The sequence below is a fragment of the Sminthopsis crassicaudata genome, chromosome 5 (genome assembly GCF_048593235.1).
Source record: "Sminthopsis crassicaudata isolate SCR6 chromosome 5, ASM4859323v1, whole genome shotgun sequence".
NCBI lineage: Eukaryota > Metazoa > Chordata > Mammalia > Dasyuromorphia > Dasyuridae > Sminthopsis > Sminthopsis crassicaudata.
Window position 1 is genome coordinate 200,299,123 of NC_133621.1, and position 23,352 is coordinate 200,322,474.

Below are 23,352 nucleotides of genomic sequence, written 5' to 3' on the forward strand. Positions count from 1 at the left end.
CTTACACTAATACTTCTTATTATTTTAATTTTTTTTATTAAAGCTTTTTTATTTTCAAAACATATGCATGGATAATTTTTTAACACCAACCCTTGCAAAACCTTGTGTTCCAATTTTTCCCTCCCTTTCCCTCACCCCCTTCCTTAAATGGCATGTAATCCAATATATGTTAAATCCAATATATGCATATGCATATATATTTATACAATTATCTTGCTGCACAACAAAAATAAAATCAAAAAGAAAAAAATGAGAAAGAAAATAAAATGCAAATAAACAACAAAAAAAAATAGTAAAAATCTTATGTTGTAATCCACACCTAGTTCTACAGTCTTCTCTCTGGAGGCAGATGGCTCTCTTCATCACAAGACCATTGGAACTGGCCTGAATCACCTTGCTGTTGAAAAGAGCCACATTCATCAGAATTGATCATTGTAATACTTTTAAAAAATGAACCAGCAAAGAAGAACGAACTCCACCATTGAAACTTACTCTGAAAATAGGGAAGACCAGAGTTCATTTTCAGAAGATACTGAAGTTAAAAAAGCAGCTTCTGCCTCAAAGAATAATGTTAAGTAGCTCCCTGCCCAAAGAGAATTTATAGAAGAACTCAAAAAAGAATTTAAAAATCAAAAGAGACATTGAGAAAAAACTGAACTGAAATAAAACCCTCCAAGAAAAACAAAATGATTATGAAAAACAAGTTAACCATCTAAAAAAGGAGATATAGTTTTAAAGACAAAAATAACTCTTTGAAAATTAGAATTGGGCAAGGGGAAACCATGAAGCTATAAGAAACCAAGAAATAACAAAATAATATAAAAAAATGAAAAAATAGAATAGAATGTGAACATCTTATAAGAAAAGACAGATCTAAAGAACAGATCAAGAAGAGAAAATATAAGAATAATTGGAAGACAAGGGAAGTAATAGCAAGGCAAGTGAAAGAGCAGAATCAAAGCAATGAGTTAGCAGGTATATGAAAGGTATATGTGTGTATGTGTATGTGTTTATGTGTGTGTGCATATATATATACATATATATAAGTATAGCCTGCTTCGGGGAGGTAAGGGAATGAAAGTGGAAAAAAACCCCAATAAAGTAAAAAAAAAATACACAGCAGAGAACAAAACAATAACCTACAAGGAAGATAGAGACTCATGAATATAATTTATTCTATTATATATTTTTTCTTGAACTTGTAATTTATTGTTATATATTTTGAATCCTCTCTGATGTGTTTTATATACATATACATAAATAAAATAAATAAAAGTAATTTAGCATAAGCCACTTTGGGAGGAAGAATATTAGGAGTTGAGGGGGGGGCATGTAATCAGCAAAGATTTTGTGTAGAAGGCAATGCTTGAGCTGTATCTTGAAGGAAGAGGTATTCTATGAAATAGAGGTAAAAAGGGAATGATGAAATATGGCTAGTTCAAAGGGAAGAGAGAGTGTTTTGATTGTGGAAAAGATAAAAATTCAATAGATATTTTCTTTCCATAAAATAAAACCAGAAATCATACCAGTTCAAAAATAGATCTTTGAAATAAATCAAAACGAACAGCAGAGTATCACTACTCAAATCTAAAGTAAATTTCAGATGAAACTTGAATTTTAATAGTGCTTAGCCCCATCCATAATATAATACTTTCATACTTTTATCTGAGCAGTCAGAAGATTCTTTTAAAAGCAAATTCTAATTCCTCTCATAGAAATTCCTCAAGAAGCTGAATAAGTTATTTTATCAACTTCAAAAGCAGAGAAACTGAAGTACAAAGCAAGAAGTGTATGCTGGGTCAGGATTTCACATGTTCAAAACAGAGTTTAGAATACAACAGACCTCTGTGATCCCCAAAAGTTAATCTTGATGTTGTTTCCTGATGATCACAGACATCCTTACTCAGGTATAAAGGAGGAGTTGAAAGCACTCAGTGATGTCCAAATTCAATAGTCATATTTATTAACCAAAACTTAGCAAGAAGGCTAGAAACATTGCTGCTAAAAATTTTCTTCTTTTAGGAGGATTTGTGGATCATGCTACTTTTTGGTCAAAGTAATACAGAATATCTTGTTTCTTTATGAGCTCCCGAGCCAGGGTCCCTTCGATATCTGGAGAGTCCTTTAGTCCACATTGGAGGAGAAATGCAATGCAATCCAAGTGTTGACCCGCACAAGCCAGATGCAGGGCTGAGGGAAGATAGAATCAATGAACTTAATATACCATATCAAAAGCAGTCTTGAACTTGTGAAGACATTAATTCCATTTAAAGCAATATCTACAAGCTATTTTTAAGCTATTCAGATATCCACAATGTATATTTTCAAAAAAGTTCATCACACTTTCCCCCATGAACCATTAAATTATATTTTAAATAAAGAGAAAGGCTTTTCAAAGTCTAGTGAATAATATATATGAAAACATAGTTCCCATATGAGTTTGTTAAAATGAAACAAAATGAATTCTGAGATGTTCCATCCTGGTGAATTAGTTCTGAAATGACTTCCAGGCATCCACATTTAAAGATTTAGGTATTCACCCAAATATACTTCCTCTCTTTTCACTCCCTTCTTAATTCTTTTAATCTCGTCATTCCATTAAAACTGTTCTCTCCAAAATTAACCATGATCTTACTCATCAGATCTAAAGGTCTTTTATCACTCCTCAATCTTCTTGATCTCTTTGATACTGTTGATCAGCTATTTCTCCTGGATAATCTCTTCTTTTTAGGTTTTCATGATACTGCTTTCCTTTGGGTTTCATACTGTCTGATCATTCCTTTTCAGTCTCCTTTGCTAGATCTTCATCCAGATCATGCTCTTTAACCATAGATAGAGACTCTGTCTTGGGCCCTTTCCCCTTTTCTTCTCTCATATTTCACTTGATGATCTCATCAATTCCCAACTATCTTTTCCATGCAGATGATGATCACATTTATTTGATCAGCCCTAATCACTCTTTAGAACTGCATCTTCACATCTGTATCATTAGATATCTTGAATGGATGTCCTATAGACATCTTTAAATCAACATATCCAAATGGCACTTGTTACCTTCCTTCCTAAAAACTACCCAGGAGTTTACACACACACACAGATGCTGGAACTCTATCTTTCCAGAAATCAGCAAGAGTCAGGATCACTAAACGTCTTTATTCTAGATCTTTACCGTCGCCTCCAACGCCAGGTCAGGAGTGCAAGTGAGCGTGAGTTCCACCACCCAAGTTTCTCTTGCTCCTCCCACACAAGTCACTTCCCTCTCTTTGTCTCACCAATCAAGTCAGCACAGAACAGCTGGGGAGGGTCAACCTTAAACAAGTTAATAGGGAACCGTCCAATTGGCAATTAGTCTCATGTGCTTCATCATCCAAGTGCATTGCTCAGTTCTAGCCCTTTACACACAGAGATATATAATATACATATATATGTATGTATAATATGCATATGTGTATGTATATAATATATGTATGTATATATATATATGTATATGTATGAATACATACATGTATAGTCTACCTTGGTTATATTTATAATAGAAAACAGATTATATATATATATATGTGAATGCATATTATATGCATACACACACATACACACACACACATACATACACACACACACTTGTATACACACAAAGAGATTGGAAAAAAAGAACTTTTTCTCTCCTTTGATACAATTATCATCCTACTGTAGGCCCTGGATTATTGCCATAACCTGATTTCAATGGCAGGATCTTCCCAGCACAAATCTCTTCCTATTCGATTGTTCACTCAGCTGTCACACTGACTTTTCTAAAGACCAATGCTGATGTCAACCCTATGTTTAATCAACCCCAGGGGCTCCTTTGTTGAGACAAAATAAGGTCCTGTATTTGTTTTTTACTGACCTTCATAATTTGACCCCTATCCATCTTTCCCCTTATTCCCCTCTACTCACTCCTTGCTGTTTGCCCTACAGGACAGTCTATGTCTAGACATTTTCACCACCTGTCCCTCATGCCTAAAGCTCTTTTCCTTCTCCTCTCTGCCTTCTTGCTTCCCTGACTTTCTTCTAGTCTCAGTTAAAGTTCCATCTTCTAAAGAAGTTTTTCCCAGTTTTCCTTAGATGGCACAGTAGATAGAATGTTGGAGCTGGAATTAGGAAGAATTCACATTTCCCCTCAGATACTTCTCATTCCTCAATTACATAACCTTTCTCAGTCTATTTCCTTGTCTGTGAAATAGGGAATAATAATAATAATATATACCTCCCATGGTTGTTGTGAAGATACAATGATGTAATATTTGTAAAGTTCTTGCAAATCTAAGAGTTCTATATCAATATTTGTCCTTTTGAAAAAAATTCTTATTCTTTCCTGTTGATTATCTACAACTTAGCCTGTGTATATCCTATTTATACATAGATTTTTGTAAGTTGTCTTCTCCCTTAGACTGTGAGTTTCTTGAGAGCAAGATCTATTTACCAGGGCCTGGTACACAGAAAATATTTAATCATTTTTTTTTTTTTTAACTATTTGAATGAGGAATCTATTAATCTATAGACAAGATACAATTTGCTGGTATGACCAAGAACTGGCTGATGTCCAAAGAAGTCACTATTAAATTTTGTAAATGTATAAAAGATCTCATTTTTTAAGACACTAATCCAGCAAAGATGTTTTGTGAAATTAAGGAAGCAGGTAAAGCCTTGTAGAAAGTGGGCCAAGCAAACTTAGTTTCACTTCCCATCTCTCACATCTGCTGGCTAGGCAATCTATGAATACTCTAGACCAATGGTGTCAAACTCAAAGAGGAATGGATCCCTATCCGCAGTACACTGACTTAGGAAAACCACAAATTAACCTTATCTGTGTTGTGTTATATTTTTATTTTGTTAAACCTTTTGCTAATTATATTTTAGTAGGGTTCTATCACAGCTGAGAGTTTTGAGGCTGCTTGTTCACAGGCAAGTTTGAGGCCTCTACTCTAGATAATTAAGAAATAAATGCAAAGAATCTGATAATCTTCATTAGTAGAGAATGGTTCCTTGGCCAGAAGTTCCCTTAGCCAGTGAAATTACGGATGTTGGTTCTTATGCTTAATTAAAGAAAAAAAAAAATTGTAATCCTGCTAAAATATTACTTGTGCTACTTTATCATTGTGCCCAAGTTTTCTCAAAGTATATATCAGTTACAGTAGTAACTGACAATTCTGTCGGGTCCTATCAAACTATCAATGCTTTGGGTACAAACCTGATCATAGCCACAATGCTTTGGTTCACCTAAATTTCAAAAGATCATCACTCTTCCCAGGCACTAGGTGATGAATTTTTTTGCCACAGCAACTCATGAAACTATTTACTAAGGCTCAGTGTTGCAATTTGCATCATTCCAGGAATATTTACATCAAAGAAATTACAGATTATTTAGAGAAAGTATATTTGTATTTCAAATAAGATCTAAATATGAATAATTTACAAGTTTTGTTTATATTGAGCATCAGTGACATAAATTCTCACCGGATCGATTTTTTCCTTCTTTAGACTTGAGGTCAGCTCCCAAGGACAAGAGAGTCTTCACTGTACTTGTATGTCCCTCCTGATTGATTAAACACATTAATTACATAGTTTAAAGTTGAAATCAGGTCCTAAAAATATATTCTAACACACCAAGTATTTGGGGTTTTTTTTAATCATATTTTTACAAATGACATGTTTTTATGTCATTTTCATTTGTGAATGTCCCTCATTTCCCCTGTTTTTTCCATCACTTATAAAAAAGATTAAAGAAGAGGAGAAAAATAGAAAAGAACCCTTTACCATCATAGTTATAAGCTTCCTAGAACCTAAGCTAGTTATTTGCTTCTGTACTCGTGTAAATCTCACAAAATGAGGGCCAATTTAACAACTGTACAATAGATAGAACATAGTACAAACCTCTTCTGTAATCCAGGTATTAATGGAACTCTTAGAATTTACTTGTAGTATATAGGTCAGTTAAATCATTCTATCTTCCACACTTGCTGCTATCTTAAATATCTTTCATAGAAATATGGGGCAGTGATGAATTAAAAGAGACTGTGAAAATATAGCACACAGTATCAAAAAGTCTAAATATAGTACGCCTCACATTATATCCCTCTATTTACAAGTTTAGGAGATCACTTAAATAATTCTAAAATTAGTTATCTGTGACTGGTTAATTTAGTTATTTAGTGTTACTATTCTGAGGCTAAAAGATCCTAGATTTAGTCCATTTCCCTGGTGAGTCCATTACATTGGTTTTGTTCTGTAAACACAGATCATATTCCTAATCCTAGATTTTAATTTTGTATATATACATCTTCTTGGTTATGAAGGTGACTGGATATGAGAATGTGCATAGATCAGGGCCAATTCATCATTGTAGCTTAAAAAACAATTCAAAGTATAGGTATAATTAATGATGTTATCAGTAGTTTGATTTCTGTAATTGGTGAGCAGAACACAGCTCTTAAAGCCGGATAGAAGACTGATTAGATTATAGATTTTGAATTGGAAGGGTCCTTAGCAATCTAATTCAACCCTGTTATTTTACAGATAGAGAAACAGTCCAAGAGTCACTGTGTGTTCAAAGCTACACATAGGCAAAACTGAAATTTGAATAAAAGTTTTCTAACTAAATCCAGCACTCTTTCCACTATATTATGCTGTTCCTAGAGGCAAAATGCTTATTTATTGCCTAAATAGCTTATGTATTATAAGATATAAATTCATATTCTTTTAACATGCTATTCCCAATCTCATACAGGATGAGTAATTATTTCTGATACAGTACATCAGGAGTGTCTATTGAGTAAAATTTATACAAGAATTTACAGATTTAATTTTAATCTCTTTTTTTTTAAATGTATAAACAAGGTATATCATGAATGTAATGGCTTTTTTAAGATTAAAAATTTAAAAATTAAAAAGGAAAAAATAGTATTTCCATATACAGAAAGTTGAAAAAGTCTTGGATGTGAAAAATGAATTTATTTTGTACAGCTTATTTTTTATTTTAAGTCTGACATAATAGATCCCATATTTAAATTTGAAAGCTGTCCTGTTTGTTCAAATTTCCTCTAGTCTGCCTTTTTCCCCTATTCATTTGAAAAAATGTTTTCTTTTCTTTCTTTTCTTTTTTCTTTTTTTTTTTTTTTTTGCCACCCTCTTCTATTACTAATCCTCTTCTTTGCTACCTTTTTGTATATCTCTTCCACCCAGTAAACAGCTTATGGCACCATTAATATAATTAGATTGTTGTAATCTTAGAATAATACAATAGCCCATGTGGTTTTTTTCTTGTACAGCTTTATAGTTTATTTTACATGAAAAGTCAGAATTATAATCAGTTATTCTGAGTGTCCAGTTAGGAAATTTCTTAACATTTAGGCAAAAGTCTCATTGCCTTAATTTGCATTTCTAGTTATTTACAGATTTGTGGTTGAGGTAAAATTCAGATTATCAGAAACATTTGGATAAAAAAATACAACAGATTATATTACAATGTTTGTGGATAGTTAGGTAACAGAAAGGGAAACAGGAAAAAGAGCATTTTCTCAGCATTTCCTTCTGTCTCTTAGTAGGGGTGGGGTGGAAGGGATATATTTTTATACTGTCAGAATAGGGATAGGAATTACAAAATAGAACCAACCTTAGATGCAAAGTGAAGGGCTGTGTATCCACTTAATGTGACTCTCTCATCAACTCCAACACCAAGATCTAAGACTAGGAATTGAATGGCTTTATCTTGACCAGTGACTGCTGCCTTGTGTAAAGCTTGGGCACCTAGGATGTCCTTGGCTGTGAAACAAGCCTATGAGATAGAAAAAAGGCAAGAGAGAATAAAGACAAGTTCAAAAGAAAATTAGAGTCAAGGAGTAATAGTGGTATAACATCTAAAATTTATACAGGGTTTTAATGTTTGAAAAGTGCTTTACATGATAGATATTATTTTATTATTGTACTAACCCTGTGAGGGAGGTGCTATTATTATTAATTCCATTTTACAGATGAGAAACCGAGGATGAAAAAAGTTAAATGTCTTGCCAGGGTCATACAACTAGAATCTGTCTTAGATTGATTTCCACATCTTGGTGGCTTCAAGTTACCTTAATCACAACGAGAGTTATTTGTTTATTTATTTACTGCTAAGGCAATTGGGGTTAAGTAACTTGCCCAGGGTCACACAGCTAGGAAGTGTTAAAGTATCTGTGATTAAATTTGAACTCAGGTCCTCCTGACTTCAGGGCTGGTGCTCTATCTACTGCACCATCTAGCTACCCTGTATGAGAGTTAATTTTACATATAGTAAGAGAGATTTTACAGATTGTAGTTCTGAAAGACTACACTTTTTTTTATAACCTTTTGATTACTACACTTTAGATAAACTGAAATAGGTCTTATTATTCCCATTTCAATTAACCAATAACAAAATTTTATTTAATTTATTTTTATAATAATAGCCTTTTATTTTTCAAAATACATTCAAAGATAGTTAGCTTTTTTTTTTCCCCCCTGAGGCTGGGGTTAAGTGACTTGCCCAGGGTCACACAGCTAGGAAGTGTTAAGTGTCTGAGACCAGATTTGAACTTGGGTTCTCCCAAATTCAAGGCTGGTGCTCTATCCACTGCACCACCTAGCTGCCCCCTCAAAGATAGTTTTCAACATTCACTTCTGCAAAACCTTGTGTTCCAAACTTTTCTTCCTCCATCCTCACTCCCCCATCCCTAAACTGCAGGCAATCCAATGTAGGTTAAATATTTGGAATTCTTCTAACATATTTCCACATTTATCATGCTGCACAAGAAAAATCAGATAAAAAAGGGGAAAAAATGAAAAAGAAAAAAATAAGCCAGCAAATAACAACATTAAAAAAGGTGAAAATACTATGTTATGATCCACATGCAGCCCCCATTGTCCTCTTTCTCTAGTTGCAGATTGCTTTCTTCATCATAAGGCTATTGGAATTGGCCTGAATCACTTCACCAATAAATATTTATTCAGAGTCCACTAGATTGCAGGCACTGCACTGGGCTCTGGGGATACAAATATATGAACTGTATTAACATGTGATAAGTAAATTAAAGTTATGATGGGGGAAGGGAATAAGTATATATGAAAATATATGTATACCCTTAGAGAGATTAAGTTCTTTCTCCAGGACTTGTGCAGCTCATAGTTGTTTGAAGCAGAATTTGAAACCAGATTTTCCTGTCTCCAAATTCAGTATTTAATCCACTATGGTATTAACTACCTTTATAAAGACATGCAGAGTGAAAAATAATGAATTCACACATAACTGCACAGGAAAACATTTTGTTTAGTGAATAGTTATGTGATTAAAGGATATCAACAATCAATTCACAAAAGAAGAATCCTGAAGTATTCACAAGCACTTTAAAGAATACTCAAAATCACTCGTAATAAGAGAAATGAAAATAAAAATAACCACAAGGTTTCACTTGTGCTGCAAATTGGTAAAGACAGAAAAAAAAAAATTGGTGATAGTCTATACTGGAGGGTTTGTGGGATATAGATAGCCATGTGCATTTATGGTAGAACTATAAGTTGGTACAACTATTTTAGAAAGCAGTTTAAAATTATGCAAATAAAGTGATTATAATGTCCCTACATCCAAATTCTGCCAAGGAAGATAGTTAATAAGAAAGTCTCTATACAATAAAATGTTTATAGCTGCACTCTTTGTAATAGTAAAGTACTGGAAACAAAGTAGATACAAATGGATTGGAGCATGGTTAAAAAAACTGGCATATGAATGTAATGGAATACTACTATGCTGTTAGAAATTATGAATGTGATGAATAGACAGCATGAAAAGATCTATATAAACTGAAGATTTAAGGCAGAGCCAAGAAAATAATATATACAATGATACAATATTGTAAATAGCAACCATACACTCAAAAATAAAAAAATTAATGTAGCAAAATTATGAAGTTCAAACATGATTTGAAAGAGGACATATTAAGAAGATACTCCCAACCTACTCCTTTGTGGAGGAAGGAGGTCCCTAGGTGATATGTTTTCAATCTTTTTCAGTGTTGTGCTGATTTTTCCTCTCCCCCATCCCTTTCTCTCCCAGGTCTCAAAAACAGTATATATTATTTTGGATTTAACATATAATTTTATCATGTTTAACATATGCTGGATTACTTGCCATCTAGGGAAGGGGGTAGAGAGGGGTGGAGGGGGAAATTGGAATACAAGGTTTTGCAAAGGTTAATGTTGAAAAATTAACCATGTATGTGTTTTGAAAATAAAAAGTTTTAATAAAAAAGCAATATATTTTACTTTATCTATATCTATATCTATATCTATATCTATCTATCTATCTATATATATATATATAGGATGGCTCTCTCCAGGAGGGAGAAGGAAACTACAGAAAACTACGAAGATATTAAAAAACTAAAAGATATCAATAGAAATGTATTTAAAATATATGTAGATGTAGAGAATAAATATAAGTTAATAATGAGTTACACACAAATGAATTAAATACAAGGTAATATGGAAGGACTCTCTAATTTGGAGGGAATCAGGAAAGGTTTCATGCAGAAAATGGTGTTTGTGTTGCATCCCAAAGACAGAGAAAGCTTCTAGGAGGCAGAAGCACAAGGAAAGTGCCTCCCAGCCAGGGGGAGGGCCGTTGCAAAAATTCAGTAGAGGGAGATGGCAGGTCATGAGTTAGTAATGATCCAAATGAGAAGGACAATTGGACAGGATCTCAGAGTGCAGAAGAGTGAGTAATATTATAAAGATAGCTTGGGGTCTTTCTGCACATTTATGTGTGAATTCAGTATTTTTCATTTTGTCTACATCTTTATGGAGACAGTGCACCACAGTGGAAGGGCAGCTAGGTGGTGCAGTGGAGAAAGCTAGGAAAGATCTTCCTGGATTCAAATATGGCCAGATTCACTGGCTGGATGAATCTGGGCAAATCCCGTAACACTATTTTGCCTCAGTTTCCTCATCTGTAAAATAGGCTAAAGAGGGCACTGGCAGACCACTCCTGTATCTGTGTTAAGAAAACCCTAATTGGTAAAATAACAAACCATTAAAAAAAGAAAAAGAAAAAGAAAACCCTAATTAGGGTCCCGAGAAGTTGGCTACAATTGAAATGACAACAAAAATATCCACAGTAGAGTGCTGAATTAGGAGGCAGGAAAATATGTGTTCACATCCTGCTTTAAACAATTATGAACCATATGGGGGAAGGCATTTATCTTCTCTCAGGCTCATTTTTTCTCATTTATTAAATGGGGAATTATTTATAAGGTCATTATGAGGATCAAATGAAATACTACAAGTAAAGCATTTTGCAAACCTTAAATTACATCCACATGTATGCTGATGGAAGTGGATTTCTTCAACATAGAGAAGAGCTAATCCAATTCCAATTGATTAATGATGGACAGAACCAGCTACATCCAGAAAAGGAACACTGGGAAATGAATGTAAACTGTTATTTTTACCTTCTGAATCCAATTCTTCCTGTGCAACAAAAAATTCGGTTCTACACACATATATTGTATCTAGAAAATACTGTAATATATTTAACATATATAAGACTGCTTGCCATCAGGGGGAGGAAGGGAAAAAATCTGAATAGAAGTAAGTGCAAGGGATAATGTTGTAAAAAATTACCCATGCATATGTACTGTCAAAAAATGTTATAATTATAAAATAAAATAAAAAATAAAAAAAAAATTACATCCACAAACTTTTAACTTTAACTTTGTGTCAGGCACTAGCTGGGAATATAAAGAAAAAACAAAACCAATTGCTGCCTTCAAGCAGTTTAAAGGGGGAGATCAAATTTATGTAAATATGTACCTATGATACCTAAATCATAGATAGATGGAAGCAGGCAGATAACGTTAGAGAAGATTAAAGCATACTTTTTTAAATTTAATTTTTCTTGAGGGCTTTATTATTATCTTTTGGTCTATGTTTTCATATAGACCATTTTCACAGCTTTAGAGGTAATTTAATCTTCCTTTTTATTTTACAGATGAGGAAACTGAGGCAGAGAAAAGTTATTTGTCCAAGGTCCCCACAGCTACAATAGTGACTCTTACATCCAGTCCAGTGCTCTTTCCATGGTGTTCATGTTAGTGGCACTTATTCTAAAACATAAGGGCAGGGATAATGTTTCTTTGTACAGGTTCCTTTACTATCAAGCAAATTTTCATGCCAATCACTGAGTAGGTCAGCCTGATCTCTCTCTGGACCACCACTCACACATCTCTAACTGCCTATTAAACAGCTCAAACTGGATAATCCATGTTTTGGGTCATTTTTCAGTCACCTTTGATGTTACGTTTGATTTTTTTTTTTTTTTTTTGGCCAAAATACCAGAGTGGCTTGCCATTTTCTTCTCCAAAATGATGCCCCATAGATATATTAAACTCAATATATTCCAAACCAAAGTCATTATTTTTTCCCCTAACTCTTCCCTTCTTCCTAACTTCTCTATTACTGTCAAGAGTATCACAATCCTTCCAGTTGCCCGGATTTCATCCTCAAACACTTCACTCCTCACTCTTCCATAGCCAATTTGTTGGCAGCTTTTGCTGTTTCTATTTTGGTTACATCTTTCCTGTAAGCCCTCTTCTCTCCTCTGTCTTGGCCTGGGACAGGTCCTCATTATTTCATCCCTGGACTACTGAAGTAGCTTAATGCTGGGTCTGCTCACCTCATCTTTGTAAGCTGGCATACTCAATGGGGCTGGGATGAGGAGGGAAGAAGGGAGAGAATCTGGAACACAAAGTTTTAATAACAAGAGCTAAAAATTGTTTTTACACATAATTGGGGAAAAAATAAAATGTTAAATCAAAAAAAGAAATTATCAAAAAGCAAAGCTTCTTAAACTGTGGGCCATGACCCCATGTGGGGTCACATAACAATGTGAGGATGATGAAATTATGATTTATTATCAGTAAATGTTTTATCTGTATACCTATTTTATATACCTATATATCCAGGATCCTTGTAAAAATTTCTCAGGGAGAAAGGGGTCCTGAGTAGAAAAAGTCTAAGAAGCTCTGGTATAAAAGATGAGCTGGGAATTTCATGTGGATTTTATTCATGTGACATGTCCTCAATTATGAAAAACAGAAAATTGACTGCATATATTTTGTAGTATTATCTTATTATTATTATTATTATTATAATACAAGTCTTTATGACTGTGATAATACTGTCAAAAGTTAAGCTTGTTAACATGGACTTTCTCATCTAGCACTTTTTCCTTAAATTTGTTGATTCAAATTCATGAAAGAGAATAGCATCATACCTTATGTTTTTTAAGGAGAAGTTGAGCTGTGCTGATGTGGCCACACTGTATTGCATCCATAAATGGAGTAATACCACATTGATCTCTGCTGTCTGGTTCATACTGGCACCTAGAATCAAGGCAGGAAAAAGAACTGAGAAAATGGTAGCTTCAAATTCAATGTCAACTTTTTAATCACCTACAAGAGGATTATATGACATGCAATTATCTACAGCAATCTGGGGCTCTCCTCTCTGCATTTTTATCCAAATACCCCAGCCTAGAGTAGTTTAAAAGAAGGGACGGGGGAGACTTAATGTTTGAAGGTTTACTCCAGGGAACTCCATATATATTTCTGAAAGTGTATGGGCTTTTGAATGTATTTTAAAAGGAAATATAAATGGCTTTTAGATAGTATATTCCTTTTTTTTTTTTTTTTTTTTTCTGAGGCTGGGGTTGACTTGCCCAGGGTCACACAGCTAGGAAGTGTTAAGTGTCTGAGACCGATTTGAACTCGGTTCCTCCTGAATTCAGGGCTGGTGCTCTATCCACTGAACCACCTAACTGCCCCCATAGTATATTCCTTTGTTTTATCCTTGTATTTGTCCTCTTTCTTTCTTTATTGAAAACTTCAACAGTTTCCATGTATTTAATAATTATTTCTCTATAGCTCACTCTACCATCTACATATCCAGATCTAAGTCTGAGCTCCAGCTTGTATTACTTACTACTGGATATTTCAAACTCAGTATTCCATAAGGCTATATAACCTCCCTTAAACCTATTCTTCTTCTAAACTTTACTATTTTTTTGTGGAGGGTCTAAATTATCTTTGTATTTTCTTCAACTCTTTCTTCTCACATATATACAATCAATTGCCAAATCTTGTAGTTTCTACCTTCAAAATGTTTTCATATCCATACCTTGCTTCCTAGTCTATATAGCCAAAACTCTAGTTTAGGCCCTCATCACTGCTGGCCTAAATGATTACAAAGGCCTATTAACTAGTCTCCTTATTAAAAGTCCATAGCACTCCAATCCATCCATGATTGACAAAGTGATATTCTTAAAGCACTAGTCTGACCATTTCACTTCTCTACTTAATAAACTCTTTTGCTGTTGTTTCTTGGCTAGATGGCCAAGTGAATAGAATAAAGAACTTAGAGTCAGAAAGACCCATCCTCAATTCACATCTGGCCTCAGACACTTCCTAGCTATGTGACCCTAGGCAAATTTGCTTCAGTTTCCCCATCTGTAAAATGACCTAGAGAAGGAAATAAGCACCCTGAATCTTTGCCAAGAAACCTCCAAATGAGGTCATAGTGAGACAAATGAAAGGACTGAACAACAAAAATCCATCTGACTGTCATTTAAAGACTTATAATTTGGTTGTAACCTATCTCTCCAGCCTTATTATGAATTATTTTCATCTTCACATACTGTACAAACTGGTCAAACCAGCCTTCTCACCACTATTAAATGATACCCTTTATGCCTCATTTTTATGCTTTTATATTGGCTGTCCCTCGTGCCTGGAATGCTCTACTGCCTTACTTGCACCATTAGAATCCCTGGTTGCCATAGGGAAATGTAGGTTAATATAGGATTGAAACCACGCAACCGTATGTTAGCCTGATACGTTAGCTAGGTAAGAACCGAGTCTTATTCAACTGATATCGAGTATGGGGAAAGTCTCTGAAAGCCATTCATTGAAATTAAATTGAGCCAGAAGAGAGACCTGTTCCAACTGGCTATGGGGTTTTGTTATGTGTTTTGGGTCTGTATAAAATAAATAAATTAATTCTAATAGGAACCTTTTCCAGAAACTGAAAGATGTGATTTACTATCACATCCCTGAGAAGGAATTACCTGTGGGAGTGGGTTGAGTGGGAAGATGAAGAAAAAAGGAGAGACTTTATTTACCTGTATCAGGGGGAAGAATAGGTATTAAGACTTCCCCTCTCCTGCCCCTATAACATGGGGGTTAGGCCCTAAAAAACAACAAAGCCAGGTCTTGATTAATTTGGGGATGATAATGAAGTTCAAGCTGTGTGTAATTTCCTAATAGCTTTGGACTATGTAGACATGGCTTTCTGGTCACCTAGGAGCATAAAAGGTCCTAACCACTTGTGTTCAGGACCTAAGACTTGGGGGATATCTGAAGAATTACTATATCATACCTGGTGAACAGATATGATTCCATATGGAGATAAGGGTCTACTCTCAAAGTTAAGCATCTTTGTTGCCCATTGCTGCTCTGTTTAGAGGTAAGTCAACTTCCTTTAATATATTCATTGACTTGTATGTGCCTTATTTCCTCCAATATCAGACTTAAACTAACAGGGTGCCAGCCCCAGGTTTGCCCTTCTCTCCCTCTCTTCCCACCTGTGACTAGAAGAGGAGCTTTTAGTTTTGAAGAAGCTGCAGAATGTTGGACTTCCTATATTCGCTTTGGTGTTCTAAATGTCATTAGCAGGCAGCAGTGTCTATACTTGGAACCATTGACTGGCAGGATACATATTCCCCATGCTTATGAGGTATCCCCAAATGGGAGAAAAGGCTTCCAGCAGCCAAGAGCTGCCTGCTATCCCCTTGCCACTTGTGGTCTCCAAGCTAGGCCCACTTTCTTGCAGATGTTGGTCACCCTTTCTTGTTGGAGAGTATATTACATATTTTTGGAGCAATGATATGTACCAACTGTGTACCAACTTGGTAAATACCCCTTTCCAAAAAGCTGATGGCTGGCTGATTAAATGATTTTCAACTGACCAATTGAATGAGATTATTTATACTCTTCAGGGGTACCTCTAAGATCTTGAAGGGGGAAATATAGCCAGTCTAGCAGCAAAAATTTGACTTGTCTCTTAAGAATGGCAATTGGGATAAAGATCATTACAATATCTACATCCATGAAGCTTTTTCTGAGTCTCTCAATTGCTAATATCTCTCCCCTCCTCAATTACCATTTACCTATCTATCTATCTATGTATCTATGTATCTATCTATCTATCTATCTAAATGTCTCCCCAATATCATGTAAGCAACTTGAAAACAAGGATTTTTGCACTTTTGCCTTGTATCTTCAATGTCTAGCAATGTGCTTGACACACAGTAGGGTTCTTAAATGCTTTTGGTTGCCCCTTTATTACCATAAATAATTTGATGAGGGGTAGACAACAAAGATGCTCAACTTATGGTGGGGGAGTCCCTTATCACCATATGAAACAAATTTGTTCACCAGGTTTGTCCTTGTTGATTCTTCAGGCATCCCCTAAGTCTTAAGGTCCTGGACCAAAGTGAATGGGACCTTTTATGCTCTTAGGTAACCAGAAGGACACTTCTTATATCCAAATGGAGATGGTGATAGAATCCTGCATCCAAACTGAGATAATGCTTCAGGAGTTCCCCAGTCTAGGTTGATGTGACAGATCTAAAAATGGCTTTGTGTATGAAAAGTACTTCTGACATTTGCTAGAGAAGCTTCCTCCTTTTAGGAGGCTTTAGCATGGTGATTAATGGGACATGCTGTCTGCTACTTCTGTGTACAGAAGGAGGAAAGAGGGATGCTCTAGACATGGGACTTCATTGGTGTAGGGAATTCCTTTCTCCACCCATACTGACAGGCTAACTTTTTGCATCTTATAGTGATTAGAGCTACCTGAAGAGTGAGAGTTTAGGTGACTTGCTCAGTCACACAATAAGTGTCTGAAGCTAGATTTATATTTCTTACTCAAATGATAAATTTGTTCCATATGATCCTGGCTACCTAGCTCAGACCACTTGTGATTCATTGCTGGGAGCACACAAACAGAAGTCAGCTTACCTCTCAAGAAGCACTTCCACTGCCTCTAAGCAGCCATGCATTGCTGGTATTGAGGAGAGAGAATGAAAAAATTAGAGCTTTTCAGTATTTTAGCAACAAATTCTTTCCCCCAAATTTTAATGTTCTAATTCCTTGCAGTTTATCATTCATGTGAGGAAAAAGCCAGTTTTAGAAATGTAGATAAATTCTACCTATAAATTAGAGAGACTCAATGAAATAATCAGGATGAGGACCTGCTGGGTTTAAGGAATTTAAAAATAAGGATGAGATAATTAGACTTTCTTAAACATTTCAAGTCCTTCATTTGGCATTACTTGTCTTTCTAAAGGAGTGATTTTGTAGTTATCTTGGGAGAAGAAAAAGAAACAAGTGCACAAGTTTTAAGCATCCAAAAGATTTATTAGAATCCTTATACTCAAATGGACATGGTGGTAGAATCCTGCATGCAAAATGAGATAATGCTTCAAGTTCCCCAGATTGGGTTGATGTGTCAGATCTAAAGATGACTTTCAACCTTTTTATTTTTGTATAGAAAAATATCATTTCTGACATGTGCTGGAGAAGTTCTTCCTTCTAGGCTCCAGCATGGTGACTAGTGGGTTTGTTATGTCTTGGGATCTTTGATACTGGGAATTGGTAGAACTGCTTAAGAATATGGTAGTGAAATGTTCTTAAGATTAGCCAATGATATAGGGACAAGGAAGACTTTTTTTTTTTTCCTATGGAGCTTTTTAAGTTCACTTTATCTATGGGATTATTATAAGAAAAAGAGGGAAACCTTGGCTAGTTTTGAGAATGAAGGAAAAAAGGCACAATGAGAATTTATTGGAATTTCCCAGAGAGTTTAGGAGGAATGCCAGAAGAATTCCTTGGGTTATTCTCACAAGCAAGGAATCAAATGGTTTATAGAGATGCTTATATACTTAAAAAAAAAAACTCTTGTGATTCTAAATATGAAAGTTAACTCAGATCCCATAAGGAAAGGGAAACAATTTCTTTCTCTCTCTCTCTTAAAAGTTTGCATTGTTATTTTCTGTTTCTTATATCATTATGATTATCTCAAGTTTCTATCTCCCTCCCCCTCCAAGAGAGAACCATCCTATATAAATAACATATTATTTTTCTAGAGAAGAAAAAATTTCAGCACAATTGACTGATAAATTGAAAAACTCCAAAAATATGTGCAACATGCAATACTTGCAGACTTTTAGATTGAAGGTGTCTTCTCATTTTTCATTTGAATCTTTATACTTTTGTTATATTTACTTTTGAATTTTTATTCTCTCCATTTATATTTATAGTCATTATTTACATGTTTTTGTCTGTTTGCTTTACTTTGCATCAGTTTATATAGATCTTTCCATGCTTCTCAATATGTATTTTATTTTTATACTGTAATATTCTATTACATTCATATAGCATCCTTTGTTTAGTCATTCCCTAATCAATGGACATCACCTTGTTTCCAATTCTTGAATATCATTAAAAGTGTTGCCATAATTCATTTGAAGACTTTTTTCTTGTCAGAGGCATCCTTGGGGATATGCCTAGGAATGGAGTCTCTGGTTCAATGGAATGCACATTTTAGTCACATTATTTACATAATTCTAAATTACTTTTCAATGACTAGAAAGCTCGACCCAACAATGTATTAGCATGTCTAGACTACCACAAGCTTTTCAGTATTTACTGTTATTATTTTGGGTAATTTTTGCTAATTTGAAAGGTGTGAAATAAAATCTCAGGGTTGTTTTGATTTGCATTTCTCTTAATATTAGCGATTTGGAATATTTTAAAAATGTGATTGTGAATGCTTTGATCATTTATCTCTTGCAGAATGGTTAGTCTTATAAGTATTAATTTTTATATATCTTGAATATCAAATCTTTTGGAAAAATTTGCTACAAAAATTTTTTGTCTTTTGACCACTTTTCTTCAAATCCTTCACACAATAATGTTGTCTATGCTGAAGGCTTTTCAGTTTCAAGTAATCAAAGTTATCTATCACTTTTTGTAATTGTATCTACCTTATACTTAATTAAGAATATATTTCCTACTCATAGCTATAACATGTGATCTGTTTTTCTTCTAATTTTTTACTAGTATTATCTTTAACATTTAAGACAGGTATCCATTTAGATAAAGGCAGGTAGGTGCCACAGTGGAAAGAGAGTCAAGACTGGAGTCAGAAAAACCTGAGTTCAAATCCAACTTCAGATACTTATTGTCTGTTTGATCCTGGACAAGTCACTTACCCTGTTTGCCTCAGTTTCCTCACCTGTAAAATGAGCTGGAGAAGGAAATGTCAAAGCACTATAGAATTTTTGTCAAGAAACCCTCAAATGAGTCACGAAGAGAAGGACATGAAATGACTGAACAACAACAACATTCATTTAGACTGCTGTGGAGCCCGGCATATCAGGTTTTGGCCAAAGTTTAATTTCTGCCAGACTATTTTCCAGTCTTCGGAGCAGTTTTTATCAAAGTTTTCTCTAAGTAATGTATGTGTTCTATTTTATCAAACACTGGGTTATTGATTTCTATGGTTTCTGAATCCTTTTTGTCTAGCTCTTACATTTAACCATCTTTCTGTTTTTTAGCTAATACCAAATGGGTTTGATGACTACTGCTTTATAATATAGTTTGAGGTTAAGAAGTGCTAGTGTCTCTTCACCCCTACTTCTTTTATTCATTTCTCTTGATAGACTAGATACTTCATTTTTCCAAATGAATTTTATTAATATTTTATATTCTATAAATATAAGGTCTATAAAATATCCCCTTGGTAATTTTATTGGCTTAGCTTTTAAAATATAAATTAACTTTGGTAGGGCTATCATTTTTATTATATTGGCACAGCCAAACCATTGAGTGCTGAATATTCCTTTAGCTCGGTGGTCCTCAAACTTTTTAAATAGGGGCCAGTTCACTGTCCCTCAGACTGTTGGAGGTACAGACTATAGTAAAAACAAAAACTCACACTCTGTCTCAGCCCATTTGCCATAACCCAGCGGGCAGCATAAACGTCCTCAGTGGAGCATCTGGCCCGCAGGCCGGGCCATAGTTTGAGAACCCCTGGTCTAGCTCTTTAAGTTGTTTTTTAATTCCTTAAAGAACACTTTTTAATTGGGTCTATAGTGTTTCATGAACTTTGGGAGGTTGATCCCAGATATTTTATGCATTTTGTAGTCATTTAAAATGGGATTTCCTTTTCTATTATAGCTTTGAAGAGGGCACCCCGCTACTTTGAAGATCCTTGGAGAAAATCTCTAACCCTGCCTCAAATAAAAGACACTGCCCCAAATTTTTTTCTTAAAAGAATTTAAGATTTAACTGTTTGAGGAGGGAAATGATATAGGCAGTGGCCCCTTTAAGATTCCTTTTCTGATCTCCAACCCCCTTTTGGATTGACCTTTGATTTACAAGATCTGGTCAAAACCACCCTTTGTATTCCAAGGGGAGAGATCCATATCTGAGCTAATTTGGGCTGTACCCAGCCCCCATTCTAATGATCTGCTCAGGTTTCCTAACCCCACCTAATGGGTTCTGGCCCTCAAGGAATCAGACTGGGACTCCAACCCATAGGCCCCTTCAAGCAAATAAAAGAGCCAAGCAGGAATCATCTCTTGGTAAGCATTATGCTTTGCATCACAGACTCTCCGTCAGCCACTTATGGTGTATTTCTTTCTCTATCTAACTCCTTTTACTAACCTACAATAAACCATTTTTTTTTTTTTTTTAAATCAATCAATCAATTTAGGATTTCGGGCCTATAAATTCATTTACAGAGGACTAGAACTCATTTAACTTTGTATCCTTGCGCTGAATCCAAAGGGGTTGCAGGGGAGCTCCATTTGATTCCCTATACCCCAAAACTGCCACTAGACCTCAATTAATCCTAATTTTATTTAGATATCCCTTATCTAGACTTCATCAGCTTTTGGACTTTGTTATCTGTATTGTTAAACAAGAAATGCTGTTGATTTTTGAGGAATCTAAAGCTCCACTAAAGCTATTATCCCAATTAGTTATCTTTCTGATTCCCTAGAATTTTCTAAGTAAATCGTTATGTCTGCAGAAAAGATAGTTTTAATCTTTCCTTTATCTTTATTGCCTAAATTTCTTTATTTTGTCTATTGTTATTACTAGCATTTCCAAAATTATATCAAGTAATATTGGGGATAATGGGCATCCTTGCTTCAAATCTGTAACTGCCTGGTGGGCACGTTAGTACTAGCCCTACACAAATCAGTATTTTTTTAGAAAAGGTTCTAATGGATCCTCATTGCATACAATACTTCCTATATTTCCTTTTGGCTTTTTTATGATATTTTTTTAAAAGATCACCCTATTCTTAACAGTGTTTTTATTTTTGTATAAAAGAGTGTACTTTGTCAAAGCTTTTTGGTTTTTTGCAACTATTAAGATGATCACATGGTTTTGGATATTTAGGATTTTAATACAATTATGTTGATTACATTTTTTGGTGTTTTTGTTTGTTTGCATTTTTATGAGACAATCAGGGATAAGTGACTTGCCCAGGGTCACACAGCTAGTAAGTGTCAAATGTCTGAGACTGGATTTAAACTCAGGTCCTCCTAACTTTAGGGCTGGTGCTTTATCCATTGTGTCACCTAGTTGCCCCTGATCATTTTCTTAATGTTGAAACATCTTTGTACCCCTAACATAAGGTGCATTTGGTCATACTGAATGACTTCTTGGATAATTTTCCGTAGTCTGCTTGATAAAATTTTGTTTAAAATTTTTGAGTTAATATTTATGAGTGGTCCATAGTTTTCTTTCTGTGTTTTACCTTTCCCTGATTTAGGTATTAATACTATATTATTATGCCAATTAATTTTTGGTAGAATTGTGAAATGATTCTACTAATGATTTTGGAGAGCAATATGCAATTATGCTCAAAAGTTATTAAACTAGTTATACTCTTTGACCCAGCAGTACCACTACTTGGTCTATTTCCTTTTTTTTTTTTTTTTTTTTTTTTTTTTTTTTTAGGGTAAATGTTTTAAAGTATTTTTTTAATAGTTTTTGATTTTTTTTTCTAAAAATTAATATTATAGCATCCTTTCCTGTCCCCCCCTTTTTTTTTGATTCAGCCAAATTATTCTTTTTTATTATAGTTTTTTTAATTTTTTAAAAATTAATTTTATAATTATAATTTTTTTGACAGTACATATGCATGGGTAATTTTTTTTTTTTTACAACATTATCTCTTGTACACATTTCTTTTCCAAATTTTCTCCTCCCTCCCTCTACCCCTTCCCCTAGATGACAGGCAATCCCACACATCTTAAATGTGTTACAGTATATCCTAGATACAATTATGTGTGTAATAGCGAATTTCTTGTTGCACAGTAAGAATTGGATTCAGAAGGTAAAAGTAACCTGGGTAGAAAGACAATAGTGCAAACAGTTTACACTCATTTCCAGGAATTCTTTCATTGGGTATAGCTGATTCTGTCCATCATTGATCAACTGGAACTGAATTAGATCTTCTCTATGTTGAAGATATCCACTTCCATCAGAATACATCCTCATACAGTATCATTGTTGAAGTGTATAATGATCTCCTGGTTCTGCTCATTTCACTCAGCATCAGTTGATGTAAGTCTCTCCAAACCTCTCTGTATTCATCCTGCTGGTCATTTCTTATAGAGCAATAATATTCCATAACATTCATATACCACAATTTACCCAACCATTTTCCAATTGATGGGCATCCATTCATTTTCCAGTTTTTAGTCACTACAAAAAGGGCTGCCACAAATGTCCCTTTCCCTTCTTTAGTATTTCTTTGGGATATAAGCCCAATAACAGCAATGCTGGGTCAAAGGGTATGCACAGTTTGATAACTTTTTGGGCATAGTTCCAAATTGCTCTCCAGAATGGTTAGATTCCTTCACAACTCCACCAACAATGCATCAGTGTCCCAGTTTTCTCACAGCCCCTCCAACATTCATGATTATTTTTTCCTGTCACCTTTGCCAATCTGGCAGATGTGTAGTGGTATCTCAGAGTAGTCTTAATTTACATTTCTCTGTACTTGGTCTATTTCCAAAGATGATTAAGAGAAAAAAGAAAAGAATCTATATGTTTTAGAATGTTTATAGCAGCTCTCTATGGTGGCAAGGAATTTGATATTGTTGGGATGCTCATCAACTGGGGAACAGCTGAACAAGTTGTGATATATGATTGTAATGGAATAACTATT

At 34.6% G+C, this 23,352-nt stretch overlaps 1 protein-coding gene across 1 annotated transcript in view; it reads right to left on the reverse strand.

Annotated features, from left to right (window-relative positions):
• Positions 1-28: 28 nt before the first annotated feature.
• ANKRD16 (ankyrin repeat domain 16) overlaps positions 29-23,352 on the reverse strand; it is a 35,870-nt gene continuing 12,546 nt past the window's right edge. The window contains exons 3-7 of the mRNA XM_074269435.1: positions 17,121-17,163; positions 13,319-13,427; positions 7,652-7,813; positions 5,497-5,575; positions 29-2,190 (exon numbers count right to left, since the gene is read on the reverse strand). Coding sequence (XP_074125536.1) covers positions 2,036-2,190; positions 5,497-5,575; positions 7,652-7,813; positions 13,319-13,427; positions 17,121-17,163 — 548 coding nt within the window. The 3' untranslated portion in view covers positions 29-2,035. The remainder of the gene's footprint in view (positions 2,191-5,496; positions 5,576-7,651; positions 7,814-13,318; positions 13,428-17,120; positions 17,164-23,352) is intronic.